The sequence below is a fragment of the Exophiala spinifera genome, assembly GCF_000836115.1.
Source record: "Exophiala spinifera strain CBS 89968 unplaced genomic scaffold supercont1.1, whole genome shotgun sequence".
Classification (NCBI taxonomy): Eukaryota; Fungi; Ascomycota; class Eurotiomycetes; order Chaetothyriales; family Herpotrichiellaceae; genus Exophiala; species Exophiala spinifera.
The window spans coordinates 5,056,896-5,069,463 of NW_015622513.1; the positions used below are offsets into that span (position 1 = coordinate 5,056,896).

The 12,568-nt window shown below is 51.8% G+C and overlaps 4 protein-coding genes across 4 annotated transcripts; 2 read left to right on the forward strand and 2 right to left on the reverse strand.

The window, feature by feature from the left end:
• Window positions 1-1,082: 1,082 nt before the first annotated feature.
• PV08_01866 (uncharacterized protein) lies at window positions 1,083-2,682 on the reverse strand (the record flags this gene model as incomplete). The annotated part of the gene is made up of 5 exons (XM_016376226.1): window positions 1,083-1,518; window positions 1,609-1,891; window positions 1,943-2,322; window positions 2,488-2,587; window positions 2,643-2,682. The coding sequence occupies 5 exons, from the start codon at window positions 2,680-2,682 to the stop codon at window positions 1,083-1,085; spliced, it is 1,239 nt and encodes a 412-aa protein (XP_016241502.1).
• Window positions 2,683-4,158: 1,476 nt separating this feature from the next.
• PV08_01867 (uncharacterized protein) lies at window positions 4,159-5,470 on the reverse strand (the record flags this gene model as incomplete). The annotated part of the gene is made up of 4 exons (XM_016376227.1): window positions 4,159-4,942; window positions 4,989-5,133; window positions 5,223-5,370; window positions 5,429-5,470. The coding sequence occupies 4 exons, from the start codon at window positions 5,468-5,470 to the stop codon at window positions 4,159-4,161; spliced, it is 1,119 nt and encodes a 372-aa protein (XP_016241503.1).
• A 1,349-nt stretch (window positions 5,471-6,819) lies between these two features.
• Window positions 6,820-8,426, forward strand: PV08_01868 (uncharacterized protein; the record flags this gene model as incomplete). The annotated part of the gene is made up of 3 exons (XM_016376228.1): window positions 6,820-7,046; window positions 7,096-7,277; window positions 7,327-8,426. 3 exons carry the CDS (start codon window positions 6,820-6,822, stop codon window positions 8,424-8,426), a joined length of 1,509 nt encoding a protein of 502 aa, XP_016241504.1.
• A 2,019-nt stretch (window positions 8,427-10,445) lies between these two features.
• On the forward strand, window positions 10,446-11,709 carry PV08_01869 (uncharacterized protein; the record flags this gene model as incomplete). Its single annotated transcript, XM_016376229.1, has 3 exons — window positions 10,446-10,585; window positions 10,699-10,947; window positions 11,007-11,709. 3 exons carry the CDS (start codon window positions 10,446-10,448, stop codon window positions 11,707-11,709), a joined length of 1,092 nt encoding a protein of 363 aa, XP_016241505.1.
• Window positions 11,710-12,568: the final 859 nt, after the last annotated feature.

Sequence of the window (12,568 nt, forward strand, 5' to 3'; positions counted from 1 at the left end):
GATCCAGGTAAACTAAGCCAGGATCGCTCAAATGGCTCGCAGAAGTCAAAACACTTTCCAGAGTGCAGAGAGCTTGTGTATCTTGGCCAGATATATTCACGGTCATGTCTCAGTCTGCCCTTCCAAAGCACATTGTGACCTGTCCATAGAGCCGCATAATGGACTGCCGTCTCCCATGCTTAATGGGCAGGTCGCGATGGCGATGCACCGATGGTTTTCAACGAGGGTTTGCACTGGTCGTTCTGAGAGACCTGCAATCTGATCGATGCGAAAAGGAGCCGAAACCTCAAGCGCGAGGCTGACCTCCCGTCGACGAATGCTGACGGACGTCGCAGACCAGTCGTTGGCTATTTTCCTGGGATTCAAAACTACAAGTCTGCCACCTTCATGCTGATGTTTTTTTTAGTCCTTGTGTATATAAGAAGACTATGCCAAACTGTGTCGTTCCAGCGCTTTTCTAGCCGAAGCTGGAGACCACCCCCACAAGACGTGTGCCTTGAACAGTTTCATGTCCGCCAATCTTCGTTGTCGAGCTGAAATGGAAACCCTGTGGCCTCTCCCTCTACTGATCTTCTTCCCCCCCCCCCCTCCACTGCCTCGTGGGATTGACAAGAATGGTGGAGCGTCCCGCGCCGCCGCAGAATGGGGAGGACTCATGTTCCTCTTGACATTGTGATTCACGTTGCTCTCATAGCCAACCATGGAGTGGCAGCAGCGGGGATAGAGACCACCCTTTCTCTGGTATTGTGCGCTTTTTCTCTTATATTTTGTGGGTAAGTTACTATTCGAGACCATTCCCCGAGGAGAAGAAGGTCGATCGGATAACCCTCGAGAGATAAAACGATATGAACCTATTTTACTTGATTTCGACGCCGACGTGACTCGTTATTCGCTCCATGGCTGGGATATACAGTCCCCCCCCCCTTCCCCGTACTTCTCCCTCCTCTCTATCTCTATCTATTCGTACACAAGAGGAGATGATTGGCCAGCAGAGCCAGATCGTCACATCTTTTTCCACGTGCCCTCTCAGCTTCCTTGTTATTTCGTTTTATACATAGAACCAACGATGTCTCGCGCATCTTTTACGCCCAAGTATCACCGCTACGAACATGAGGCTTCTTCATCCCCGTGGCCGACGGACGTATGTTGCTCTTCTCCTCCACCCGCACTTCGTACTCGCGCTTGATGCGAATCTCGTGCTCGGGGAAGATTAGCCCATTCTCCGAGCCCTGCCTGCTCGGCCCGCGCGCCGTCTCGCTTCCTCCTTCGTCCGACTCTTGCACGATCCATTTGCTGTCGGGCTGTACATGCGATCGGGTTTGAGAATGGGTGCTCTTGAGTTCCATCGTGTGGCCTGCCCTCGAGAGCTTGGAGCGGAGGCCACCGGTACCGCTGCGTCCGGCTCCACTGCTGCCGAGGCCATTTTCCTGGTCCGCGCCGCGGTGGTCGATAAAGGTGCGGATGAAGATGCGGATGATCGGAGCCGTACTGGCGATAGGGATGCAGTAGTTCTCGATCCTGGAACATTGTCTTGTCAGTCACTTTTGGCCATGGCTTTGCGGGTGGGATGTGTCTGCAGGACGTCTGATGGGCTGTCTTTGCGCTTACTTGACCCAGAGAATGAAAGGAACAATGTTCCAGGTAAAATCCAGTCTGTTACCCAGAGCTGTGAGAAGGTATGTCTTGACTATCGAGGCAACAGCCGACAACACCAATGGGCCGCAGATCAACGCTGTCTGCCAGAGTCGTTGATTCCGGATCCTATGATCGAGTCTCTTAAACCGGGTTACGATCGAATTTTCGCTGCTGTTCTTAGCTCCCCGGAACAAGAACTGCCAAAGCTCGAACCACGCCAGGTAGGCCAGCGCGAAGTCGATGGTACAGTTGAACGCTGGCTCATCGTTAGATATACTCTTCGAACGCGAGATACGAAACCACTTACCGCCCTGGACATAGCCTATAGTTGTTTGCACTGACGGTGACTGGCACACAACTGAGCCGTCCGCCGGTAGAGGATCCCACATGTAATGGAAATAAGAGGCCCGATCGACTAGTCGATATGGATGGGGTCCGCACTGCAAGATGATTTGAAGGATTGTGACGAGGTTGACGACGATCTGTACAACGAGGCAGGCGATGACGATGATTCGGAGACTCCTTCGGTTCTGTGCGAAGCATGTGTATAGGAAAATAATCACGCCCGTTCGAGACCACATCGACGCAGAAATGCCCAAGGGTTGAGAGACAAAGTCATATTTCATGGCTTGGTTCCTTTCTATCGGCGTCAGATAGAAGAAATGCCTTCCCAATCCCCATTCCCAGCTGTGTGATAGTTAGCATCAGAACCCTGGACAACTGAGTCAAGAGATTGCGGGCGAAGTAACTTGCCTCTTCCAAACCAATGCCATGTGCCCGATATCAAAGGCATATCCGAGAGCGAAGAAGAAGTCCTCCAGACCCCATACTCGCTGCGGCCTCGAGACGGACGGAAGCAGCCACGAGATCCAAGCTTTGACGCCATATCGGAACAAGAGCACGAAGAATACAAAGCCGGTCAAGACCCAGCATGCAACAAAGATATTCGTCCCTGATAAATGTCAGTCTCCCCTCTATGATATCGTCAAGTATACGACTCTCCTTACCTCTGTTATCATCAGGACCGTCTGGTCTTGGGACTTCCATGTTTCTGCTCGTTGAAGTTAGTACTGTACCACAAGAGTCGTGCGATTGGGAGAGGGTCGCTCGATCTTCCCCAGAGATTTTCAACTGACACTCCTATATAATATCGCCAGTCCCTTGCAGATGCTCCTCGACCAGCAAAAATGACGGACTGACAGCATCCGAGAGCATGTTCTTCGTGCAATTGGACGAACCTCTCGCCACGGTTGTGACGAAACCAACTACTGTAGACTGGGGGGGCGCTGATTTTCCACCATGCAGACCAACGCACCTCGGTTGCAGGTCTCGACCCAGGTAGGAAAGGGACTGAGCCTCGAATACGGGAGCGGACAGGGTCTGGGCTCCCTAGTCTTTGGTCACACACACCGCATGAATCTTGCGACACAAGGCTGGCCCACCTAGAGGTGCTACTGGGGACTCTAGTGGCCGGAGACATGGCCAAGTGCTGATCCTTCGCTCGCCCCTTTGTCCATGTTAGCGTTTCTTGAAAAGAAAAAAGACTACAATGGTAGGTGAGACCCTAGAGGCCATGGAAACTCCCTAAATAGGTGAAGTTTTGTGCTTGGACGCTTGAGCGCTCCCTCTATTCTCGGCCGGCAGCGCAGTAGTTGAGAAGAAGGAGATAAGAGGGTTACGTGCATTGATACCTACAGTATCGTACGGATGCCTGAATTGTGGAATCAGTACGTATACAATATGTCAAGACGATCAGGCGAGTGTCACTTACAATACCACCTCTTTGCTACCGCGACATGGGCAAATCAAGGGGCGTACATTAGTTTCTATCTACTATGAGGTGTACTCTGTACTGACTAGGAAGAATTCCGAGCACTTGACGCTAGGTCTGTTTGTAGCTGGTGGTACTAGCCAGTTCAGTGTGTTTGCTCCTTGCGGGGTAGAACGAGGCGCCCTTAGTGCCGAAAGGTTGACACCAAAGTAAGGCCTCCCACCGGACCGTCCAGCCCGTTGACGGTCGATCTCACCACTGCGCCCCACTTGTCAACCACTCGGTATAGAGAGGAACAATACTTTTAGAGGCGGGCGAGTTCCTCGCTGTCTAAGCTCGCCTGCGTTGATTTTAAGTGACACGCTTCCATCACTACCAGTAAGGTATGCGTCCAGTCAGGCCACAAGGTCCCCGGAAAGGCCTCGCATGTTGGTTCCCTTGCGAAAAATATACCCCAGGTAAGTCAACGTGCAACAATACTTACCTGCCTCTCAGAGGGGCAGAGATGTCAGCCCCACGGTTGTCCATTGTAGCCAGAGGACAATGAACATTATGAAGCATGTTAGCAATCACTGCCCTCCCTCTCAGAAGAGTACTGGTACCATCACAATCTGTCGCGTTGAGCTTCGACAATTCCGATCGGCGTTTCGGAAGAGGTGTCCGCTACTGACCGGGAAAAGCTCCCAGAAACAGAAGCGGTACTCCTTCTAGGTCGAGACACAACAAAAATACGGAGCTATTACCCTTGAGATCTAGGCAGTGGCATCGGATGATCCCAGCCTCCTCATCTCAATCAGGCCCTCTCCAGCAACGGGATATGCCTCGAAAGTCACTTCCAAGCCCACTAAAGCTGCCATCTGCTTCCACTCGCGACTGCTCCTGATTCTCCCGGCGAACAGTTGAATCATGGTGGCGTGCATCTTCCCATAGGTGGAATTCTTTGTGAATTCGTGAACCAGCATGCGGGAGTGGGGCGCCATCGCCTGTGAAACCTTCTTCATCAACCGCAACGCCTCAAGGTCCGACAAATTGTGGTAGATGTGTGTCAAGCTATACACGAGAGCCCCCTTGATGGGCTCGGGAGATTCGTCTTTGAAGTTCCAGCGTTGGATTGTCAGTTCTTCAGCGTTCGTTTGATCGGGGTGATCTTCCTGCAACACAAGATTCTCGCTCTTCAGGTGCGGGAACGCTTTTTTCACCTCGAGAAGCATCTCTCCTCGTCCGCCTCCAATGTCGACCACGGCGATGCTGCTGGCGTCACTCTTCAAAACAGAGCCCAGATCATACCCGAAGGATTTCACGCGATCTGGCATTGAGCCAAAGCGATCAAATTTGCCCTCCATGAAGGATGAGAAGCTCGGCATACGACCTTGCATGTGCATTATGGAATAGGTGTGCTCATTGACAAACCTCTCCTCGCCAATCATTTTGTAACCATACTGCGTGGGTGTTTTGTTCTCCTGGAATGGGTATTCGAAATTTGTGTCTCGAAGTTGTCTCATCAAGAAAGCTGCGGACCAAAGTGGCTCTGTCGTGCTTCTAGGTTCAGTACTTGATGGCTTTGGTAAGTGGCTTCGCTTACAAATGTAACATGCCGTGGAGGGAGGATGGTACTGCCACCATGTGAGCAGTGATAGAATTGGCCTGAAATGTTCTATCATCGACCAGGTCTACCAGGCCCAGGCCGGCCATCGCGAACATGGTGTCCTCTACCAACGTCAGACACCCTCGAGAACGAGGCATTTTTCCATACCTGTTAGCCGCAAACCTGTGTTCATAGTCAGCAAGTCTTCGCCATTGTGGGCAGATGTCATACATAGCGGTGAGTGCTGTTTGTCCTCGTCGCTTCTTTCAGCGTCGGAGGCTTTGGTCAACTCTTCGGCTGTCGCGATTGGCCCAATCCGATTGAGCAGGGTGAAGAAATTGAAATGGATAGCCACCGGGATAAAACCAAGGGCTGCAATCTGTGTTCATCGTTGTTATTTTGGCGAGTGCATCTTTACCAGGTCTCAATGTTCTTACTGAAGTTACAGTGGACGCCAGAACCGCCCCTGGTTCGCTCATTTTCCTTGAAATCGAGAAGAAAGCCAGGCACAAACAGCCAAACACACGAGATCCGCGAGCTTGATCGCATTAGAACGTCTCAATCTCGCCGTCTCATGGCCAAAGGGCTATTACAAGTACCGAGAATGCCACTGTCCCCGAAGTGGACAATGATGTTTCATCTGTGCGTAGTCGAATTTCGGTTCCGAGTTTCCGGCCGTGCTTCGTCAAAATACCCTGTCTTTCTGCTTGTACCGTGACAGCGGCGTCAGGTTAACCGTTTTTGGGTATCAGGGTAAATCAACCCCACTTGCGAAAGGCACTAACCTTTCCGTTCCGAGCGACCCACTGTTTTCAAGTGGACTCTTATGGCGGTGCTGTACAATAGCTGCTGGCAACGCAGGAGGAACCGGCGTCCGGTGGACTGATCTTCCTCGCTTATCCTTCAAGCCTCCGGAACTTTCCCGACCTTGACTTCCAAAAAGACCAAAAGACTGTAGTTTGTTAATGGAAGAACTATTGTTCCGTTCCTTAACCGGGGTATTCTATCGTCTTTCCTCCCAAGCCACTAACTGGAGGGAGGACGCCTCAAAAAATCCAGTACCCAATTTCTCTAGAGAGACTGCCGTGTTTCCACTGACGACCAGGATACGTTCTCGTCTGACTCTCTTTAACCTTGCAAGACGGTTTGGCGAGAAGCAAGCTAGCGCCCAAGTGCTTAGCTAGCCGCTTTTCCATTGGAAGTGTTCATGCTCCCTGAAGCGCACTGTGCTTTATCTCGCGTTGCAGGCCCTAAACCTCGTCCCTGCCGGCCCACGTAACCCCCTGTCCTATCAGCATTCCCTTTCCTTGAAAGCTACGTTCATTTCCATGGGCCCCTCGCCGGATCTGCACGATTTTGCCCTGAAATGAATGTGTCCCCGGGATCGTTGCAAGGCGGCTCATGCATCTATCGAATCTTAGCTGCTGCCGGCTGTTGAAATCCTGGCCGGGAGTGCTCAAGCCCATCCGTGCTGTCGCCCCCTAAGTCAGGCAGAGATGTCTTTTCTTCTCGAAGGGGGGAGGGGGGGTCGGAGTTTCGGATTTCAGACCCCAGCCTGGTGCCTTGAGAATGAGGTCGAGTCTTTTTCCAGTAGCAAACTGCTTTCGCCTATTGCTGCGCATGGAGCATTATCTGACCACGTTGTGGAATTTGACTGACCACGTTGTGGACGAGCTCGTGGTTCCCGGGATCTAAAGAACAGGAGTTTGGAGTTTCGATCTCAAATACTTTTCTCTTCACTGTCTCCTCCTCATTGTATTTCCCTGACTACCACAGTCTCATATTCCAGTAGCGATACTCTTGGCTTCTTTTACACTTCGCGGCAAGCATGAGTACTCCTTCCTCTTCATCTGGGGCCGTCGAAAAGCCGCAGCCGCCCGAGTCAGAGAAAATCGTCAACCCGGGGAGCACGGTTGTCGCCCTCAGCAATGAAAACGACCAGCCAAGCCTGGACGGGCTGGGTTCAGACGACAGCCAAAGTCCCCAGAATTGGAGTCCGTGGAAGAAGCGACTGTTGTTCCTCGCATTGATGTCGAGTTCAATACTGGCCGATGGGTATGTTTGTGGCCCCTTCCCACAACACCAAAGCTGACATTCTCGATAGAGGTATGACCTATGGCGCAACTCTTGTGGCTCCTCAGGCCTTTGAATGGCACACCTCCATATCACACTCGGCCACTTCTCTCAATTACGGTATCCTGCTCCAGGGTTTCGGTGGCATCATTGCTGTGCCTTTCATTGATGCATATGGACGGCAAGTCTTTTGCGGACTGAGCATTGCGCCATGTTGCTAATTCCCTTTGCAGTCTCCCTGTCTGGCTTTATCCACAGATAGTCACTCTCTTTGTCGTCCTCGGCTGCGTCTATGCAGAATCATGGTCCGTTTTCACGGCATTACGCTCCCTTCAAGGTCTTTTCGGAACAGTACCTCAAGTGATTGGCCTGCCAATCATCCACGACATGTACGCCCCGCACGAATGGCCACGATACATCAACATTTGGGGAACAACGTTCCTGGTCGGACCCTTCCTCTTCCCTGCCATAGCCGGATATATTTTGGAGGGCACTGGCTCCTGGCGTGACTCCTTCAAAGTCCTGACAGGTTTCTATGGACTCTCTACGCTGATGATCCTAGCATTCGGCTACGAGACGTACTACAACAGATCGACAGGCTTCCAGCAAACCAACCGGATCAAGTCGCTTTTAGGAATCGGAAATACCAATCTTCCAAAAGCAAAGACACTCTCAGAGTCGAGTATCAACATAATCAAGCTCACCTTCACGCTACCCCTCCTCCTCATTGGTCTCTCCACAATGATCAACTTCACATGGCCCATCGGAATCACCACGACAATTGACACCTTTGTCCGAGCGCCCCCTTACCTGTTCGACAATGTTGAAGATGCTTCCATCCGTTTCGCGGGTGTCATCGGCGCCATTCTGGGCTTCTGCTTTGGTTACTTCTTCAACGAATGGATCTACAACGGATCTGGTGGAAAGCGAAAGGCCCACTGGCGCAGTGAATACAGACTGCATGGCGTGTGGTTCCCTATCGGCAGCATGGTGTGTGGCCTGCTGACGTACGGCCTCACACTCAACTATGGAAAAAGCTGGGTCGGACTTGCCTTTGGCTGGATCATGGTGAACATCGGCTTGGTCGGCTCCATGGTTGCCATCACTGCCTTTGCCCTCGACAAGTATCCCACCCACGCTGCTGTGGTATCGGCCATTATCAACATGTGGCGCACATGTGGTGGATTCTCCGTCGGCTATTTCCAGCCGAGTTGGATTACAAAGGACGGTTTGGCTGCGGTCTTTGCGACACAGGCTGCTGTCGTTGCTGTCTGCGCTGTGCTCTTCATCGGACCAGCCATTTGGCTTGGAAGGCGTGCTGCAAGCCGCAAAACTGCGGCTGATGTCACCGGTGAGGCATGACCTTTGTTTTTCGATTGATTTAGAATATTAGGGAAAAGGAAAGATTGAAAGAATTTCTGTTCTCTTCTTCATTTGTGTATAGGTGGTGTAGTCTCCAATCAGACGAGGTCATACGAAGAATGAAAAAACAAAAACAATTCTTTCGCCCACAGAAGACCTCACCCCGAGGGATATTCTTTTACTGAGGCAAGCCCTTTTGCCGGCAATACCTGGTAGACGGATCGACTTCTCTTTTTCTCCATTCCCCACCACGTGCAACTCATGAGCTCAAGAGCAACAAACAGACAGTAGAGAGTTGGAGGCAGCCGCGTAGTCCATGTCTCTATATGTCTTGCTAGAATGCCGCATGTTGATAACCAGAGATAGATTGAAATACTCACACCTTACGTGAGGACCCGCCCAACCGGCCTTGGGGCGGCATTTTCAGAATCTGGGGTATGCCAGAAGAGGTGCGCCAGCCACCAGGTATCAGTTCTTGCCCTGCCATAGCCAAATTACTGTCTATAAAGTCTAGGCCTCCCCAGGGACCCTGTAATAGAGAACGATGAACATTGTCATCCCCTCGGAGTCCGAAAGGCATCCATCTTGAGACCTAACAGGCCTCTAATCGTCTCGAAGCGTGAAGAAGGCAAAAACGTGATCTAGACACTGGATGACATAGGGAGATGAGTAAAGCTAATCTCTGCTCAATGGAAGTAGGCGCAGATGACGCATGTCAAATTCAGTCCAACTTTTCTTTACATAGTCCCAATCCCTGGAAGTTCGAAGAAACACACTGTCCTTACAGAGCGAAGCAGAGCTCCAAATCTCCATCTCATTGACACCAGCTGGGCGTGCTATGGTCCTACCCTGGCAAGCAACGTGGGCGAAGGTATGTATTGTAGTGCGCTGTTGCGATAAGAGTAACGGAACAGCGAAATTGAGTTCGGGGCGACGTTGTCGTACGCGGGACTGTAGTGGACGACTGAGTGTCCTTCGGAACTCCCAAATGCTGGGAATATGGCCAGAAATGGCGCTAGGAGTATAGAAACGACATTGTCAAGAAACATCTAACGACAGGCAATGTGCCAACGAGGGATATCTCGAGACATCGGATCTGGTCGGCGTAAAGACAGCCGGGCCCACAGATAGGCATCAGCGCGTGGCCGCTGCCCACGTGGAAGTGGCACGGATGCTACTCGACAGGGATGTCGATGTCAATTGCTGGCTGTGCTGTACGCAAGGGAACCAATATGGCAATCCACGACGGGCGACATCCAAAGGTTGCCTCGCGAAGAGACAGTAGTGTAGGAGCTTAATGGACTATTGGATTGTATTAGTCCACCTAGACCGGCAAGGAAATGTCTCCGCGATACAATATTGTACCATCGACCACTGTACAGACAACACTGCACTTGATACACAATCAATCTTCGGGATCCTTGTACAGATGGAGTGTGCAATTTCGTACTTGGCATAGTGTTTAGGGTTCGCCACAGAGTCGAGAAGTCCTCCCCGCCTTGAGTCTAGAGAATCAGCCTGTCCCGGTTCGGCGGAGCCACAATGTGGGATGAACCAGGGCACCGGAGTAGTCTTCACATCGGGGCTTGCCAGAATGTTCTGTGTCTCTGGCCCACGCAAATGTATTCATTGTTCAACCCTCCCGGAAGCTTGCCAGCTCGAACGGCTTTTGGAGCAATCTCGCTTCATGGAGTCAATCCTCTTAGTTTTCCAGTTCGAAGTGCGCGAAAAGATGATGCTGGACTGAGGCAGTCATCCCGACCCTTCACTAAAATGCCACCGTTTCAGCGCTTGCACCTTCGCTTAACAAAGACCGACCACCAATAGTTTCTACTAGTGGTAAGCCATACTCGCAGGCTGTGAGCGGAAATTTACCTTCAAGCTACCTCGAAGCTACTTCCCGTGTGTGCAGATCGAACATAAATCGGCAACGTGCCCATCTCACATGGCTTTTTGTCTTCTCAGATCTTCATCTCAAACCCTATCCTCACACCTTATCCCCAAACCTTCTTCGCCACTATGGGTATCTTCTCTCGGATCAGCATTCTGTTAATGTTCATGTCATGGACGGGCCTGTGTCTGCCTACGGACGGCCCTTCAAGCTCTCTTGTCGAACGGACCACCTGCACGAGTAGTTGCAAATATGCGAGAAAAGAATGGTAAGCAATCCTTCCTCCTCAAGAAGTACCGTATGGTCCAAGACCTGTCTGGCGGTCCCGGTCACTGTGGTGCTGTCGGCATGGAGGTGTCCGTCGTTCTGACAAAGTACTAGGGGCTCCCTGACCAAGACGCAGCGAACATCATACATCAACGCTGTGAAATGCCTGCAGAAGCGTCCGTCGATTATTCCCGCAGGGCTTGTTCCCGGAGCCAAGAGCAGATACGACGACTTCACGGCCACCCACATCAATCAGACTCTCTCGGTCCATCTTTCAGGCATCTTCCTTTCCTGGCATCGCGAATTCATCTTCCTCTTTGAGCAGGCCCTACGGAACGAATGCGGATATACCGGGTACCTACCGTGAGTTTTTCTTTCCCGCACGAAGTCCCAAATGGGTTTGTTGTATCTGACTCCTCCAGATATTGGAACTGGGCTCTGTGGGCCAGCTCTCTTTCCACCAGTCCCATCTTTGATGGAAGCGCTACCTCCCTCTCCGGCGATGGCGTTTACCTACCAGACCAGGGACCGTACACCGTTGGGAACGGCGAGACTCTCCCGCATGGTACGGGCGGGGGCTGCGTTACCAGCGGACCGTTTAAGGACTTGACTGTCAATTTGGGGCCGTTCGATTTCAGCATCGTCTTCACCGGAGCCTTACCGTCAAATTGGACCGCATACAATCCTCACTGCCTCTCACGCGACCTGAACAACTATATTGCCACACGTTACGGCAACCAGACGGCAATTGATTTTCTCATGGCCAAGAAAACAATAGCGGACTTTCAAAACACCATGTCCGGTGCGGACATCAATCTCGGCGTCCACGGTGGAGGACACTTTTCGGCGGGAGCAACTCTGCTTGATTTCTTTGCCAGTCCTTCGGACCCCGCTTTCTATCTGCACCACGGTATGATAGACCGTGTCTGGACGCTGTGGCAAGCGGCGGATCCGGCAAACAGGGTGAACGCTCTGGACGGTACTAGCACCATCTTCAACGGAAATGCCACACCGAACGTGACCCTGGACACGGTGGTCGATTGGGGTTATCTATCGCCAACGAAGAAGACACTCAGACAGTTGGTCAGTGTTACGGCAGGGGACTTCTGCTACGGATACCAGTAGTGGGATTGGGTTGGTGCATGCAATTTCAAGTTTTCCATGTTTTTACGGAGTATATGTCGAAATATTGAGCATAGCACACGAGTCAGATATATCAGGTGATGGCTCGGATCTAATAATAAACCCTGAAGTTACGAAACCAAAGTATCTTTTCCTTCCGGGACGAACCATCCAAGTCCAGCAGCGGCATTCTCGCAAACTGGTTGACCCGCAGTTTCCGAATGGGCCGGGTGTCGAGCCCTGGCATCCTGTGCTACGAGATATTTCCTTCACGTTCAAACCTTCAAAGCAAGTAACGCAGCAAGGCTGTCGGAAGCCTCTTCGCGCTGCTCACGTGACTGGAGCATGATCTCGAGGATTATCTCCCAGGAGGCATCGAAGACATGTATGTACAGCTTCTCCTCTGACAGATTTCTTGACAACACAGCTCCTCGTTGTTGCCCTCGCACGGAGCGCAAACCTCATCTTTGACTGCCTGGTTGCGAGGGTCGCCAGAGGGTTCCGTGGCTTTCCTGGTTAGAGGCTTACCTTACCAAGGGAAAGCGGGAGTTTATCGGTACAATTCGCTACGATGAAGGAGTACGGCATCGAGCGATGGACAGTCGAGCCACAGACCTCGCTTCGTACCGTCGTATGTCATCTCGCCGTACCATCACTTCTTCTGAGATGGTGGTTTGTGCTTCCTCACCTCTCTAGGCTTCAGGATCCTCTCTGCGGTAATAAGCCCCCGGGTTGATTCGCGGGACAACTTCTAGTAAGGAGAGCCTGACGTGTGAGCTGACCATGCAAAGCGACAGAAAGAAGGCCCTCACAAAAGCCGCGGCACTGACCGCCACCATACTCGGCGGGGAAATTTCCCTGC